At 36.2% G+C, this 16,275-nt stretch overlaps 1 protein-coding gene across 1 annotated transcript; it reads right to left on the reverse strand.

The window, feature by feature from the left end:
- Positions 1 to 1,493: 1,493 nt before the first annotated feature.
- On the reverse strand, positions 1,494 to 15,270 carry ppp1r14c (protein phosphatase 1, regulatory (inhibitor) subunit 14C). The gene is made up of 4 exons (XM_026199742.1): positions 14,918 to 15,270; positions 6,063 to 6,146; positions 5,054 to 5,086; positions 1,494 to 3,799 (listed from the first exon to the last, which is right to left on the reverse strand). Exons 1-4 carry the CDS (start codon positions 15,143 to 15,145, stop codon positions 3,725 to 3,727), a joined length of 420 nt encoding a protein of 139 aa, XP_026055527.1. The 5' UTR covers positions 15,146 to 15,270; the 3' UTR covers positions 1,494 to 3,724.
- Positions 15,271 to 16,275: the final 1,005 nt, after the last annotated feature.

The following is a 16,275-nucleotide window of genomic DNA, read 5'->3' on the forward strand; positions in this document are numbered from 1 at the left end:
TGCAATTATCACAATCATTTTTGCTGAACACTTACCTGAAAACTGCATTAAACTGTCAAAAGAAGCTCTTTCATTGTACATAGATTAATTGTTAATGATTCAGTTAACATTGGGACAGTTTCCACAAATGCACAAGTGCATGAATGAATATTCTGTGTTCCTAGTGCTTCTGGGAAATGCAGAGAGGAATGTGTATTTTGAATTCTGCTGCATGTGGCTTTTTAATCTTCCTCGCATGGCAAACCACTGATTGCATTGCTGGATGGCAGATGCTACGGTTCTGTCTTCTCCTGTCCTCTGGCACACTCACTAATACTGGCATGACAGAAATAAGGGAGTAACAGAAACAAATGAATGAGACAAGAGCAGGGTGAAAGAAAAAGACATGAAAAGAGGACAATAGTGCAGGAAAAGAGCAACAGAGATGGCTGTCGGAAAACGAAGTGGGAGGATGAGCATGCTGACCGGTGCTTGATTTAGAGAATACATCAGAGTTAAATAGGGCTACCTCAGTTAGCCCACATCACATCTTCATATGATGCTATAATGGTCGACAACAGCAGTGATGACAATCAAATTAGGCCTGAAGTCTGGTTTACTTGCATATAAACCCTGATACCCTTTCAGTCTAGATTGTTGATTGAGCTAAATGGCATTTGAATGGGTTGTGTTGCAAATCTGGAGGGTGCAGATCCAGAGCATGCGCCTGTCATTAGACATTCTCCTCACATGCACGCGCATTCAGAAAGTGGGTCAGGAAATTTAAAGGGAAAGTGTTGCTATAAAGTCTCATGTGTTATGTACTGTATCTGTTCTGTCACAAGATGTAGATGTAGCGTTTAGAGAAATTTAGCATTACATAATTTCTTTATCAATAAATGAGTAGAGTCAGAATGAGACATTTTTAACTTAAAACCATTGCTTCCGGCTAAAATATGACTTCTCTATCCATAATATTGCAGCAAATATTATTTTTTAGGGTGAACTATTCCTTTAAATCTAAACAAAATACAACAAAAAAATAAATAAAATTTTTACTTTGAAAAATCAATCAACTGAGCAATAACCCATATTTGTACTGTACTTTGAATGCTTGTGTAGCAAGTTTACTTTAACTGAATTTGATTCAGAAACTGCATAGCTGGTGTCACATACGTTCTCGAAAACAGAAAGGAAAGATGTTTGAATACGACTTACTAGAATTATAGACAAATGACAGATCTGTCCACATTATTTAGGGAGGACTCGTGAGAATCTTAATTGGACAACAAGAGTCTATAAGCATAGAGTAGCAAGAGTATCAAGTAAGCAGATAAATACATTTTCAGGATTAATGTGACATGTTCGTTAATGAGACGCAAATTTGTGACTGAAAGAACCCAGAAAACGTGTTTCATCATAATGCATAACTGCATGACACACACCTTACACAGACATGTTTGATCTACTGTACATTTGTGTGAATAAAATTAAACGAAGCAGAAGAATGTGTATAACAATTCAGACATTTTGCCTTTATTTTAAATAGAACAGCACAAAAGAACACACTTTACATATATCTAAAAAAACTAACAATTTAAAACACCCAGTTATACAGTCAATAAAAATTAATAAAAAGTTGTGAATTTAATATTTATAAGAGTAATACTTGTTATAATGTATAAAAAGACAAATCATCGCTTAAGCGATCCAAAACGTTCCTATCATGCCAATAAAACATGCATAAATAAAGCTTTCGTACACTCAAATACATCTCTAACGTTTTAGAAACAAAAATAAAATAAAATAAAAAAGAGATCAGCCTAAATCCTGAAAGTTCTTCTCTGAGAGAAGGGTCTAAACATACTTGAAAACGCGCAAACTCCTTAAAATCCACAACGATATTTAGATGCAAGCCGACAGAAATGGATAGCGGAACAGAAGATTCATCCAGAGTCAAGAGCGAATCTCTGTTTATTTTTGCCCTTTTTCTCTCGGCCTGCAAAAAACACCGTCCATCCACGCTGTAGAGGGTTAAAAGTTTAACAGCACCATAGTTTTTCCCCTGGATCCCTAGTTTAACAACTTACACCACCAAACACAAATCTGACCCATGACACCCAATGACACGAAGATTAAATGTTCTTTAGAGCGAAACATAATATACATGTACCAATTTACACCAATAGCACTTTATAATACGCTAATATTCAACAATTTTATATTCTTTGGCAACCTCCATGTAAAATTGTATGAGGAAAAAGGAGATAAAAGCCTAGACTTCAATGATTTACGTGCTTTCAGTAATGTCTCGAGTCAAACTAGATACCTCATCCAGCTTGATCATTAGATGAACACTTACCATCATCACAGTATATCTGTTTATAAGATCCACTCCACTTCAGCCCTTGTTGACAAAACTCAGGCTATGTTCACAATACTAGTATACTACGCTCAGCTACTAATACAGCAGTATACAGTATGTATGCTACATTACATGAATGCATTTGCCAAAATATGCAGTGTATGGTTTAGAATACTTCCACAATGCAATGCACTCAACTAGTATTTAAAGGAATAATGCACCCAAGAAATAAAAGAAATGCTGAAATTTTACTCCCAATTAGGTGTAGATGAGTTTGCTTCTTCTTTAGAACAGATTTGGAGAAATATAGCATTACATCACTTGCTCACAAATAGATCCTCTGCAGTGAATGGGTGCCATCAGAATGAGAATCCCAACAGCTGATAGCAAACATGATTATGGACTTATATTTTGGCCGGAAGCATTTGTCCAAACAGTTTTTATCAGCTGTTTGGACTCTCATTCTGACGGCACCCATTCACTGCAGAAGATCCAGCTGTTAGCACGTGATGGAATGCTAGATTTCTTTGAACAAGATGAAGAATCAAACTCATCTACATCTTGGATGGCCTGAGGTTTAAGAATACATTTTAAGAAAATTTTGCCTTTTTGGATCAACTATTCCTTTATTTCCGAATATAGTCTCATTTCTTTACCTTGCCATCACATCCCACCCAAAATCTTTGAACTTTTATCATACCACAATCATCTTCACTTTATGAAAGTAGTTATTTTAGCCACAGACCTTTCAAGAACAGTTCAATATTCTTGAAAGATTAACACAGCCGTGAAAAATATGACAGACTGATATGCACTCTGGCCAATTATTATTCATGAACCTAAATATTCAATAATGCTTTGCTGAAGTACGGATTCTAGGGAAGAATGACTGTTGTGCAAATTTATGAAATTTAACAAACCAGATATTGATGGATATCACTGCTGATCCAGGATCAGATGATTTGAAAAAGACCAAAGACAGTTATTTAGGGGAAAAACATTCAATAGGCTATATAAAATAGCTTTATAGTCATAAAAATAGCTGTAATGCTGCACCAAACAGTGTAATAATGTGACCCATTGAGAGGTTGAGGACAGGAGCATCAGACTGTCCCACGCGGCTGCTGCTGAGATTGTTTGACTGTGTCCCGGATGAACTTTGCACTCTTGGATTTATTGTGTGATCTATGGGAAACGGATGACTCAATTTAGGTGTACTGAACAAAGTCAGGGTCCTTGGAAAATGAACTCTAGTATATTGACATGAATCCCGGGATAGGGGAGTGCTTGAGGGCTGTATGAGGTCGACTCTGTGCTGAGTGATGGATTGTGGGACCTGTAGTTCAGGTAGCTGGATTGTCGTTGGCATTTGTCGAGCACTTAAAAGCTTTTCTTCTGCGGAGCACTGAGTTTTCTCATTCCTCTTATCCTGCCGAGGAGCTCGCGCACAAAGTCCTGGTGAAGAGAGCGAGACAGAAGGAGAGAGTGAGACAGATTGTATGTATTCTCTTCTGCTCAATGACTGTCTGTGTGAGGGTAAAGCCTGTGGCTGTAGGTCAGCTGCAAGGTCACGTGGTTGGTTTTGACAGCGGAAATGCTCCCATACTCAAACAAGAGCACATGTTGGTGTTTAAGGGTCTGTGATTAGATTACAGAGAACTGGAAGTGTGTGTGTGTTTGCTTCTCATTTAACATAAGATAATGATGCATACACTGAGTGTGTTTTAGTGTCTATTTAGATGTCTAAAGATAAAAATTACATTAAATATTTTTCATTAATAAAGTACAAATTCTTTTTAAAGAAATTCATATTTTATTATTTAATTTTTATACAGTTTCATTACTAATATTGTATTAGATTGATCAAAAGTGACAGTAATATATAATATATAATATGTATTCATATATAATAATAAATACTGATACATTGTTTTCAATATTGCATATACAGGGATACATTTTTTAATATATGCAAATAGAAAACGATTATTTTAAATTGTAATAATATTTTACAATACTACCATTTTTACTGTATTTCTGATCATATTAATGCAGCCTCAAGTGAATATAATATTCTTAAGGAATTTTTTTCTTAACTTATGAACCATAGTGTGTATATATAATAAACTACAATATATATATATTTATATATATAATATATATAATATATATATAATTAAATAACAAATAAAAACAACATATGTACTTCTAAATTTCAATAATCAAGTAAACGTGTGTTTCAGTTAGAGCAAAGGCATCTGCATGTGTGTGGGTCAGTGGGTTATTGTGTCTACGGAAGCTCTTATGATTTTCATAGCGTTGAATGAATTCTTTAAGCACACACATGTTTTCAGGCCAATGCATTTATATGAAATCCACTAGCATGTCCTGAAGCGGTGTGTGTGCATTTGTAGTAATAAAAATGCAGCCTCATAAGTTACTGATATGAAGCACTCATGCAGTGAGTCACGCGAGCCACATACACTGCTTGTGAACAGCAAACAAAATTTGACTTATTGTATGTATTTATTTATATATTTGACTACTGTTACTTATATAAAAATATAAGGAAGAGTAATGTGGCTATAAATTCTTCTTCTGCTTTGTGAATGCATCCATGATGCCTTAAAATATTGTCTATGTAGGCATTTAAGTAGGTTTTGGAACAGAGCTGTGTGTTAGTGGCCTATATTTTACGTTATGACTTACATCAGTGGGCTTGTAGCAGTCTGACAGTGATTCCTGAGGGACAGAAACAGAGAGATGTCAACCAACTGAGACACCCACCAACAACTTTAGAAGCTTCAGGATTTACAGACTTAAACTAGACTACAGAGTGAATTCTCAGCTAGGGTGGCCCTGGTTTTTAATGTTTAAGGTGTTTTTACACCACCCTCAAGGAGGAGCTAGAGTTTCTTTCAAATATCTGTGATATTAAATCAGATCTGATGATTCAGCTAGCTAGTTAAAAACATAAAAACCTCATGAAAATTAGCTGTAGATGTACATAATGATGTAAATGAATTTGTTTCTTCAGCAAAACAGATTTGGGGGAATTTAGCATTATGTCACTTGCTCATCAGTGGATCCTCTGCAGTGAATGGGTGCCATCAGAATGAGAGTCCAAACAACTGATAAAAACATCACAATAATCCACAAGTAATCCACACATCTCTAGTTTATCAGTTAACATCTTGTAAACATCAAACCATTGCTTCTGGGTTAATACAAGTCAACAATCCTTAATATTGCTTTCTCAAGTCAAAAAAAAAATCTCATCTGAATCAGGAGAGAAATATGCACAGATCAAGCTTTATAGTTTATAAGTAAAAAAAAAGTTCAAAACATCTAAACAGATATGATTGTGAATTTTTGATGTGAGAGGCTGACAGGGGGTGGACTTTTACACTGAGAGAAGTGTTATTATGGATTATGGACTCATATTTTGGCGAGGAGCAATGGTTTAAACTTGAAACAGCTTAACGATGGATTTTCTTTCTTACAAACATGCAGCTTTTCACTTCACAAGACATTAACTGATGGACTGGAGTGGTGTGGATTATTGGGATGTTTTTATCAGCTGTTTGGACTCTGATTCTGACGGCACCCATTCACTGCAGAGGATCCACTGGTGAGCAAATGATACTTTATTTTCGGGTGAACTAATAAGAAAATGCATTCTCTTCCAAACACATGCTCACACATCACAGGGCTTTACCTGTAGTTTTATGGCTCTCTCGTCTTCACTGTTCACCTCCAGGAGATCATCAATGTCTATCTCCACCTCTGGCATTTCCTCTTCCTGTAGAAGCAGAGACCAGGCAACATTAGTGGAAGTGAACACATCACAGAGTGAGAAATCACAAATGAGATTTCGTTTATGCCTATTTTTTTTTTAAAGGATTTTGCAGTTCCGAAACCACCAAGAATTAAAAAGAAACCCCCAAGCAATTAATTTCCTGTTCTTCATTAGTGCAGGAATTCTAGCAGATTGGATGGATGTGGTTTAGATAAGATCAGCAGCCAAGAAATTCTGAATTATATGTAGATCAGAGCCGTTTAAATAGCTGTCTAGAGAACATCAGGGAACACTCTGAAGGGTCATTAACCAGAATGTGCCAGTGATGACAGACAGATGAGATGAGCTCTATAAATACACTCGCCTCTTTAAAGGTGAGAGAAGGAGAGGGAAGTGTTTCCATGTAGCAATCACTTTGGCTTGTTTGGCAAATGAGAGCGGTGGAATAATATACATCATCCGTACACACAATCATTATGAAACAACATTTGTCATTTCTGTCTGTGTGAGTGCCAGGGATTGTGAGCGTTTCAGCTAATTCTGCATTTGTTTGGCAGATCCAAGGACAAATCCAGGACTCGCTGTACAGATTTACCCCACGTTACCCTGCATTATGTTGGATTTTTTTAAATTGTATTTATTTAGGATTTTAAGTGTTTTCATATACTTTAGGACACCAGCACTGATTTATTGCAATGATACCAAAAATTCAGCTTTGTATCACAGGAATACATTTTAAAATGCATTCAAACAGAAAAAGTTATTTAAATTTGCAATAATATTTCACAATATTACTGTTTTTTCAGTATTTTTGAAGGAACCAAAATGTCTTACCAAATGTAAACATGTTTATGTGTAATTTGTGCCACAGTGTTTAAGACACTTTTTTTTTACATGCAGGAATTGTTTTCTGAATAACCAACGGTATAAATAATCTTTCAGAATTTGCATTTCAAATGTATTTATTTATTAATACTTAACATTTATATATATATATATATATATATATATATATATATATATATATATATATATATATATATATATATATATATATATATATATATATATATATATATATATATATATATTCCAATATGTTGAGTTTACTAGCAGCTCAATTGAGGGAGAGAGAGAGAGAGAGAGAATACAGAAAAAAGGAGAGATTTAGCGAGAAGCAGGTTAAAATGATTAGTGCTGGTCTGCAGAGTTAATAAGGATGAGTCTCTCTGTGTGTGTGTGTGCGTGTGTGTGTGTGTGTGTGTGTGTGTGTGTGTGTGTGTGTGTGTGTGTGTGTGTGTGTTAAGAAAGCGTGGGAGGTTGAGAAGAAAATGCACACTACAATTCATAAGGTGAGAGAGTACTGACAATGATGCATCGAGAAATGTTTGTATACCTTTAAAAGAGAGATTTTGTCAAAAATATGAATAATTTCATGAGTTTCCTCAAGAATATCTCTATGAGCTGTGCATCCAGACAAAAGGTGGATATTGTGAATGCATGTACATTTATTCTGACACACTTTTACTCTTAAGACAAACACTAATGGATGCACATTCATGCATATTAACACTATAAATCTGCAACAGCAGACACACTCACATATGCACTTTCAGTGAAGACTTTGACAAATCAACCTTTTAGTGCACTAGCATAGTGCCTTTAACCTTATTAGAGCTGAAAATAATGATCCAATCAGTCGCCTGTCTGCTGTCAGATTGGCTCATTCATCATGCGTTTACACGTTCACCATTAGAAGAACTAATATTTCAGACCTTTGTCTGTGTGTGTGCTCTCTTTGAAGGGGACAATACCAGCCACAAAGACTCCAGCAGATCAAGCTCAACCATCAGCAGATCATCAGTCATGCAACCGCCAAGACATGACCAATCAATCACAGACTGATCTAACATCAGTCAAGATAAGTTGACACAGAGGCCATCAGCCTTCTCAAATAATCATTTAATTAGCTACATTCACACTGGTGCACCAAGCAGATAGTCTGGAGACTACATAACAACATCCAAAAACACCAGAAAAACTTAGCAACCACATTAGCAATACCTCAACGTTGTTGTATTGCACATACAAGCACAACTGACATTTTCTTCCAAATAAATGTATGATTTAGCTACTAAACACTAATAATATATATAATATGTGTGTGTGATAATTGTTTACTGAATATTATGAGAAACTGAATATAATATATAGACACACACATACACACACACACTTGATAATATTCTATATTAATTCTATTATACACTTAATATTACTATATTAATATACATTAATAACTTAATTTTTTATGGCAATTCATGTATTACTTATTTAAAAAAAATTATATATTGACATTGCAGTCCATTTATAAAGGTTTCTTGTCATTATCATTAATGCTTCATTTGAGTAATCATTTATGGCCACTACAGTATCATAATCATTTTAGGAAACAATTTTTCCTTCCAGTGGCTTGCATGTAATGTCAGTCTATTGTGAATGAAAAGCCCTGCAGGTGGATTGTGGGTAGTGACCGTGTGTGCTGTCAGGCCAGAGAGTTGAATGAGCGCTCCAGACTGCAGAAGCAGCACAGACACCTTCACTTGACCTATTTGTGCATTGGGTCTCATCGTGCTGTCGACTGGTGTCTCTTCTGCAAACACAGAGCAGAGGGAAGCCGTCTCCCTCCCTCATGAACCAGACAGGTCAGATCACGGAGGATTCAGATAAGAAAAGCAAACAGGCATTGGTGTGAGAGAGGTCTTACAGGAAGGTGTGAAATGTACACAGAAATGCCAGCGGCAATGCTGAGAAATCACACACACACACACCACGACTGAATACCAACCCAAACAAGCAGACTATACTGTACTGCGCACATATGTGCTCATGAAATACTCCGTGCATGCATGCATATTCTGTTTGTCACGAGTGAATTATGATCAGGGTCCCCCTATTGGCAGAATGAAGATGATAAATTTGGTCTCTACAAGGCAAGGGTGACATGAAGTAATTTTTTGAGTGCTTTAGTAGTGCCCTTAGTAAAAAAAGACAAATTTCAACCCTATATAGTTTAATAAAACAAGTATGTAATGTAAATGCAACATGCAAGTGCAAGTGCAGGTCTTGACATTTATACAATATACTAGTCAATTTATTTTATTTATTTTTTATATATAAATAAATGCTCTACAGGCTGCATTTATGTGATTTGAAATACAGTAAAAACAGTAATATTGTGAAATATTGTTACAATTTAAAATTACTGTGTTCCATTTTTCTATTTAAATATATTTTAAAATGTATCATTTATTCCTGATTTCTGAAGGATCATGTCACACTGAAGACTGAAGTAATGATGATGAAAATTCAGCTTTGCATGACAGGAATAAATTACATTCTAAAATACATTCAAACAGAAAACAGTTTTGTTAAATTGTAATAATATTACAAATTTTACTGTATTTTTGATCAAATAAATTCAGCCTTGACTAGCATAAAATAATTATAAATCGGTGTGACCAATGTAAGCATGCATTTGTGTCACACTGTTTAAGACAAATACTTTTGTATTATGTACAGTAATTGTGTTTTTATAATAACCACCAATACAAATTAGCTTTTCGGAATTTGCTTTTAAAATGCACTTTGTTCAAAAAGTCATGGCGCTTCTACTACAAGGTCAAACAGAGGTTAAAATCCAAGATAAACACAAAAAAACGCCAACAGGATCATCTGTAATACAAAACACAAACACACTGCACCAATACAGACAGTCAGCGAGGAATGAAAAGCAGCGCCTGGGATATCAGAGAGACAGACAGACCCCTGAAGCGCTCAGCATCAAAGACAAACCCCTTCCCCCCTCGCTGCAGAGGAAGACAGCAGAGAGGGGGGTTGTGGGTATCTTTTGCAGACAGGGGCATATAGGCTGAATGTAGAGGACACATCTCACTGTGTTTTATGCTGTGTTGTGTGTCAGTATGCAGAGTGTGTTGAGCTGCCATTTTCAGGAAAATAGTTGTTTGCAGTCTGTGACTCAGTATTGCTCATTAACTATAATTAAATATAAATATTACAAATTCAAATAATACATTATTATTTACTTATTTTATTCATTTATCATGTCCTTCATCATTACATTTAATGATAGTTTTTATTCATGTTTTGAATTAGGTTTAATTTTTGTGTTCTGTTCTCATTTTAATTTTATCAGTTTTTTTATATATATATTTCTATAGCTTTTATTAATATTTTAAATTATTTTTTTTGATTTTCTGTTTTCAATTTCATTTTAGTTAAGGTATTTGTATTTTTGTTGCATGATCTTCTCATTTTTATTAGTATGACTTTTTAAAAGTTATTTTATTTCAGTTTAAATTTTAGTTATTTTAGTTCATCCATTTAAAATAACTAGCTAAAATAAAAATTAAAAATATATATTATTTTAATTGTATATTTTTTGTCTATAACAACCCTAATTACTGTTAAATTATCATGCTTAATTTTTTTTTCATTCTAAAATCTTTAACTTTCTAACATTTAACCCCAAAACACAGTCAAATTTTTTTGTTTTAAACAACACAGAATCATGGGTTTTCAATAATTTCCCCCACGTTATTAATTAAAAAGTATGCAAAAACTGAGTCGTAATACCAGAATATTTATTTACATTGCAAGTTATTAAAATTATAAAGTTATAATGAAGTTGAAATAATACACACTTTGCATCTTCTTTGTAACCACATATTTTGGTGGTGTCTTTTATTGCTACTCTGATTAGATTTTAGTACAGCAGTGTTACTGAATTAGCTTTCACATCCTCTCACAGCACTATTCATCCATGATCACACAGAGAGAATCTGCATGCTTGCAAACCGCTGCACGCTGCCCAAAATAGACAGAATCCTCAGCAGAAAACAGCTTAGGCAGCAGTTTGTGAGCATCATTGATTTGAGGACTCCATGCTTGCACGTAACCACCTCGTTCAATACGCTAATGAACTCCAGATGGACCTGTTTTACTAAGACAAAGCCCATCAGAGCTCTGACTCACAGATACATGCAAATCGCAACAAAAGCAGCCTACATTTGTTCTTCGTAAGCCTTGTAACCACAGATGAGGCTGCTGAGAAAGCAGAGATCATGCTGTGAAAATGGACACACACACACACACACACACACACACACATCTTTATAGTTGAGGGTCGTTAGTGTGTGTATGAGGTGACATGCTGTTTTTCCCGAAGCAGAAATGGATTCAATTCCCAGTCCAAAAATCTCTATAATTTTATACCATCAAATTGCCTGTTTTCCTTTGTTTTATCGTCTGCTAAACATATTCTATTCTAATTCTATTGAATTTGTCCATCCAATGCCTTTTAATTACTTTACTCTCATCTTCTGTTCTAATTCCTTTCCCCCAATCCTCTTCTCCCAGAAGTCACAGAAATTAACCTCTGAAAATCCTAATAACGTTACACCATTTTTATCTCACTTTTTCTCTGTTGGATACATTCTCTCACTATAGGACAAATTCATCTAATCTACGCTGTGCTGTCACTCATTCTGATCGACTGAGTCATAGTCGTGATGCTATAAAGCAAGCCAGTTAAGCTCTAAGACTCAATGATTGGCCAATGCATTGCAATCACTGCAAATAGTTAATACTTGTACTCAAGGAGGCCATAGAGCAACCTTTAAAGGGTTAACATTAAACCAAATTATCTGGTTCAGGTTTTCATTTTTATATTTTCTCTTTTTTTATCATAAATTTAGGAAAAGTTTTAGTAATTTTGTTGTGCATTCTTATCATTTTCATTGGAACTTTTTTTTTTTAATAGGTCTATTAGTAATTAAATGTTTATATGATTTTTTCAAAATTTCAGTATTAGTTGTTATAGTTCATCTACTACCTCAGAAAAAAAAAGTTTTAATTAAATATATATACGTTTTATAAACAAGCATTTTGTCCTGTAAGTGTAGCAGCAATCACATGGCATTTGTAATAACATGTACATAAATTGTTTATTTTGCATTTGCCTGCATTATGTATTTTAACAGTGTTATTATTAACCAATCATTATTGCCTCATTATTTTTTATACAATGCATTTAAGCCATTTTAAAGGCTATTGATGGCTTAGGTATGTTTTTATAGCAACAAGAGGATATTACAGTAAATATTACAGTATATTAATTCTTTGTAAATTATTAAGAGTTTGGGGATCGCAAATCATTTGAATCAGTTCGGGAGTTCGGAGCGGTTTCGCGAATCATTTGAGTCAGTTTGGGAGTTCAAAGCGGATTCGCGAATCATTTGAGTCAGTTTGGTGATTGCGAATCATTTGAATCAGTTCGGGAGTTCGTAGCGGGATCGCGAATCATTTGAGTCAGTTATGGGGATCGCGAATCATTTGTGTCAGTTTGGGAGTTCGGAGCGGGTTCGCGAATCATTTGAGTCAGTTCGGGAGTTCAAAGCGGGTTCGCGAATTATTTGAGTCAGTTTGGGGATCGCGAATCATTTTAATCAGTTCGGGAGTTCGTAGCGGGATCGCGAATCATTTGAGTCAGTTATGGGGATCGCGAATCATTTGAGTCAGTTCTGGAGTTCGGAGCGGGTTCGCGAATCATTTGAATCAGTTCGAGAGTTTGGAACGGGTTCGCGAATCATTTGAGTCAGTTCGGGAGTTCAAAGCGGGTTCGCGAATCATTTGAGTCAGTTTGGGGACCGCGAATCATTTGAATCAGTTTGGGAATTCGGAGCGGGATCACAAATCATGAAAGATTCGCGCTCGTACATTTTCAAATTGGCCATAACCTTTAATTCGTTGCTGCCAACTGGGGTGGCAGCAGGGGTGGCAAGGCTTTCTTTTAGGGTGGCATTTGCCACCCTATGCCACCCCGGTAGATCACGCCCCTGTGTTTTAGTTTTAGTTAACTATAACCCTGATTATGATTTAAATATCATGCTTCTGTTTTTCCCTTTTCTTTTTAAAAATGATTTGAGTTTGTAACATTCAATCCCAAAACCAAATGTAACAGACTTTATAAAAAACATGTTTTGAACCATACAAAGTTTTCAGAAATGTATCCCAATAGTGATAAAAAAAACTAAAAAAAAAACTATAACTGAGTCAAGTTGCCAGAATATTTATTTGAATGGAAATGTTTAACCATGTCCTGTTGTCAAGGGTAGGGTTATTATAGTTAACTAAAACCATGAATAAAATATTACTTATAATGAAAAAATAAATAATGTTAAATGAAATCAAATTAAACTAAGCACTAGAACTTACAACTAAAAAATTAACTATGAGGACATTTAAAAAAAAAAAAAGAGTCAAAAACACAACAAAAGTACTAAAATTCAGAGTCCTGTTGTTTACATGAAGTCTACTGTAACCTGCTGTTACTGGGTGCCCAGACATTGAGTTGTGAACGGTTATTGGCTATGTGTGACTTCCTCCTCTTGTCTCAGTGTAAATGTGATGGGTCGTTAAATGCACCCAAGTAAACACTCTTTATGAGCTCACATGTTAAATCTGATTAAATGCTTGAGCTTGTAAACAGCATCCTATTTGATGTTTTTATTAACACCACAAATAAAATGCATTTTATTTGCCACAAATGCTATGTACAAGCTCAAAGCAGACATCTAAAGGATTATCATAATAAAGACAATTAACATGGAAGAAAAAAAGTGAATATAACTCACACAGATACCAGTACATAACACCATGAGGATGCCACTGCAGTATGATTGTCAGTGAACTACTGCCATCAGTAATCTGACTCTAAACACATATCGATTATAAATATCAATTTCCTGGTTTTTATTCAGACTTTGGAAACACAGAATCCTTTCAACGATATTTTGCCTTACAGGTCAAACTAGTCGTTTCTCTCTTTCTTGTCTCTCTGGGGCCAACACAGCATCAGCAGAAAAAAAAAGCAAGCTGCTGCAGAACAGAAAAAGTGAGAGAGACGGATAGAGAAAGAACAAAAGAGAGCAGCACTCTGTACAGAGCAATACGACACCTCACAGAGGTCAGCAGAATGACGTTCGGTCATCTTCAAATGAGCAGAGATGCTGAAGGATGCCACACTTTAAAGATACCTATAGCTGTAGCGTCATGCATTACATCACAGCTAAATCACACAAAGAAGACCAATTCATCAACCTATAAACCCGAGGGAATGGTGTAGCTTTGAGGTTAAAAACCTTGTTTTTTTAAACCCATCAAGAGCTGATGCACTACATAACCATTGAGCCCTTGATCAAGACACTTAACCACAAGTTACTCCAAGAAGAGTAATAAATGAACTGCAAAAAAGCTGAAAACTAATGATTTTGCCTGGCCGATAAGGGACACATTGGCAGATATTATTAATATGGCATATATGGTATATTAAAATTATTAATCTATATGGTTGTATTTTGTGTGTGTGTGTGTGTGTGTGTGTATATATACACGGTGTATAAAATACAGTAGAATAGATAACAACAGTCTGAACTTTAATGATTGATAATATATTACGATATAAAGTAATGTATTTTTATTCAGAAATAAAAAAAATATATAGTTATTTTTGTTTTTGCAACGAAATAATATTAGTATTTAGTATTTATTTTACAATGAGAATAAATAAATTATAAAAATTAACCATCCGCATAAAAACAGAAATAAAACATAATTAAATTAAAAAATCAAGTGATCAATAATTATCGAAATTAAAAGGCTTTAATGCAGTTGCGGATCGGGTCCAGTCTTACCTCGCAGTTGTAAAGTTCGCTCAGCTGTTCAATGATCCACTCTTCCAGTATGAGTCTCTTCCGCAGCTCTTTTCTGTCGTACTTCACCGTCACTTTGCCCTGTTTTTTCTGCACCGGGTCATCGCGCTGCATCGGTCCGGCGCCGGCGCAGCCCACGCCGGGCTGAAAGAACACCCTGCCCGCGGCCGGCGGAAGCTGCGCGGTGGTCTCTGCGCTGGCGGTGGACATTGCGGCGGTGATGGCGATGATGATGATGATGGTGGTGGTGTATGTAGGGACACAGTTTTTCACACCTGCTATTTAAAGCGCAGCGCAAGTATTTAAAGGACGCCAGGCGCGTGGGAGGGGAATGTCAAGCCAATGTGCGCGCTCGCGTTAACGCTGTGAGTGCCGGAGCGCGCACTGTATTGGTGAAGCGGGAAACCCCTCTGCGCTCATTGGACACAACAGAGGTCCTGAACAAGCTGTGCCATTACCACAGTACAGAATGAGATGATAATACCATTACATTTTGACATCTGTCTATCTATCTGTCTCTCTGTCTGTCTGTACGTCTGTCTCTCTCTCTGTCTGTCCATTCATCCATCCATCCGTCTCTCTGTCTCTCTCTCTCCATCCACCCATCCATCAATCTGTCTGCCCCTCTCTCCGTTCGTACATCCATCCGTCTGTCTGTTTGTCTGTCTGTCCCTCTCTCCGTCCATAAATCCATCCATCCTTCTGTCTGTCCGTCTATCTCTCTTTTCATCCGTCTGTCGGTCTCTCTCTCTCCATCCGTTCGTTCGTTCATCCATCCATCCGTCTGTCTGTCTTTCTCTCTCCGTCCATCCATCCATCAATCTGTCTGTCCCTCTCTCCGTCCATGCATCCATCTGTCTGTCTCTCTCTCCATCCATTTGTTAGTTTGTTCATCCATCCATCCGTCTGTCTGTCTCTCTCTCTCCGTCCGTCCATCATCCGTCTGTCTGTCTGTCTCTCTCTCCGTCCATCCATCCATCAATCTGTTTGTCCCTCTCTCCGGCCGTACATCCATGCATCCGTCTGTCTGTCTCTCTCTCCATCCATCCGTTTGTTCGTTCATCCATCCATCCGTCTGTCTGACTGTCTGTCTCTCTCTCCGTCCATCCGTCCATCTGTCTGTCTCTATTTCTCTCTGCGTCCGTCCATCCATCCATCCATCTGTCTGTCTGTCCCTCTCTCCGATTGTATCTAGTCGTCTGTCTGTCTGTCTCTCTCCGTCCATCAATCCATCCACCCATCTGTCTGTCTGTCTCGTTGACTGTCAATAATTACAATTATATACAATGGACAATGTCAGATAAAGCACATGAATTAACCATTTTATGATGTGTATGGTG

The sequence above is a fragment of the Carassius auratus genome, chromosome 23, assembly GCF_003368295.1.
Source record: "Carassius auratus strain Wakin chromosome 23, ASM336829v1, whole genome shotgun sequence".
Lineage (NCBI taxonomy): Eukaryota > Metazoa > Chordata > Actinopteri > Cypriniformes > Cyprinidae > Carassius > Carassius auratus.

Excerpts from the sequence above, each read along its gene's own strand:
- ppp1r14c (XM_026199742.1), bottom strand. The coding sequence starts at position 15,145 with ATGTCCACCGCCAGCGCAGAGACCACCGCGCAGCTTCCGCCGGCCGCG. Across the intron at positions 6,147-14,917 it reads GCGAACTTTACAACTGCGAG|GAAGAGGAAATGCCAGAGGT; the intron begins GTAAGACTGGAC and ends CTGCTTCTACAG. Across the intron at positions 5,087-6,062 it reads AGAGAGCCATAAAACTACAG|GAATCACTGTCAGACTGCTA; the intron begins GTAAAGCCCTGT and ends TCTGTCCCTCAG.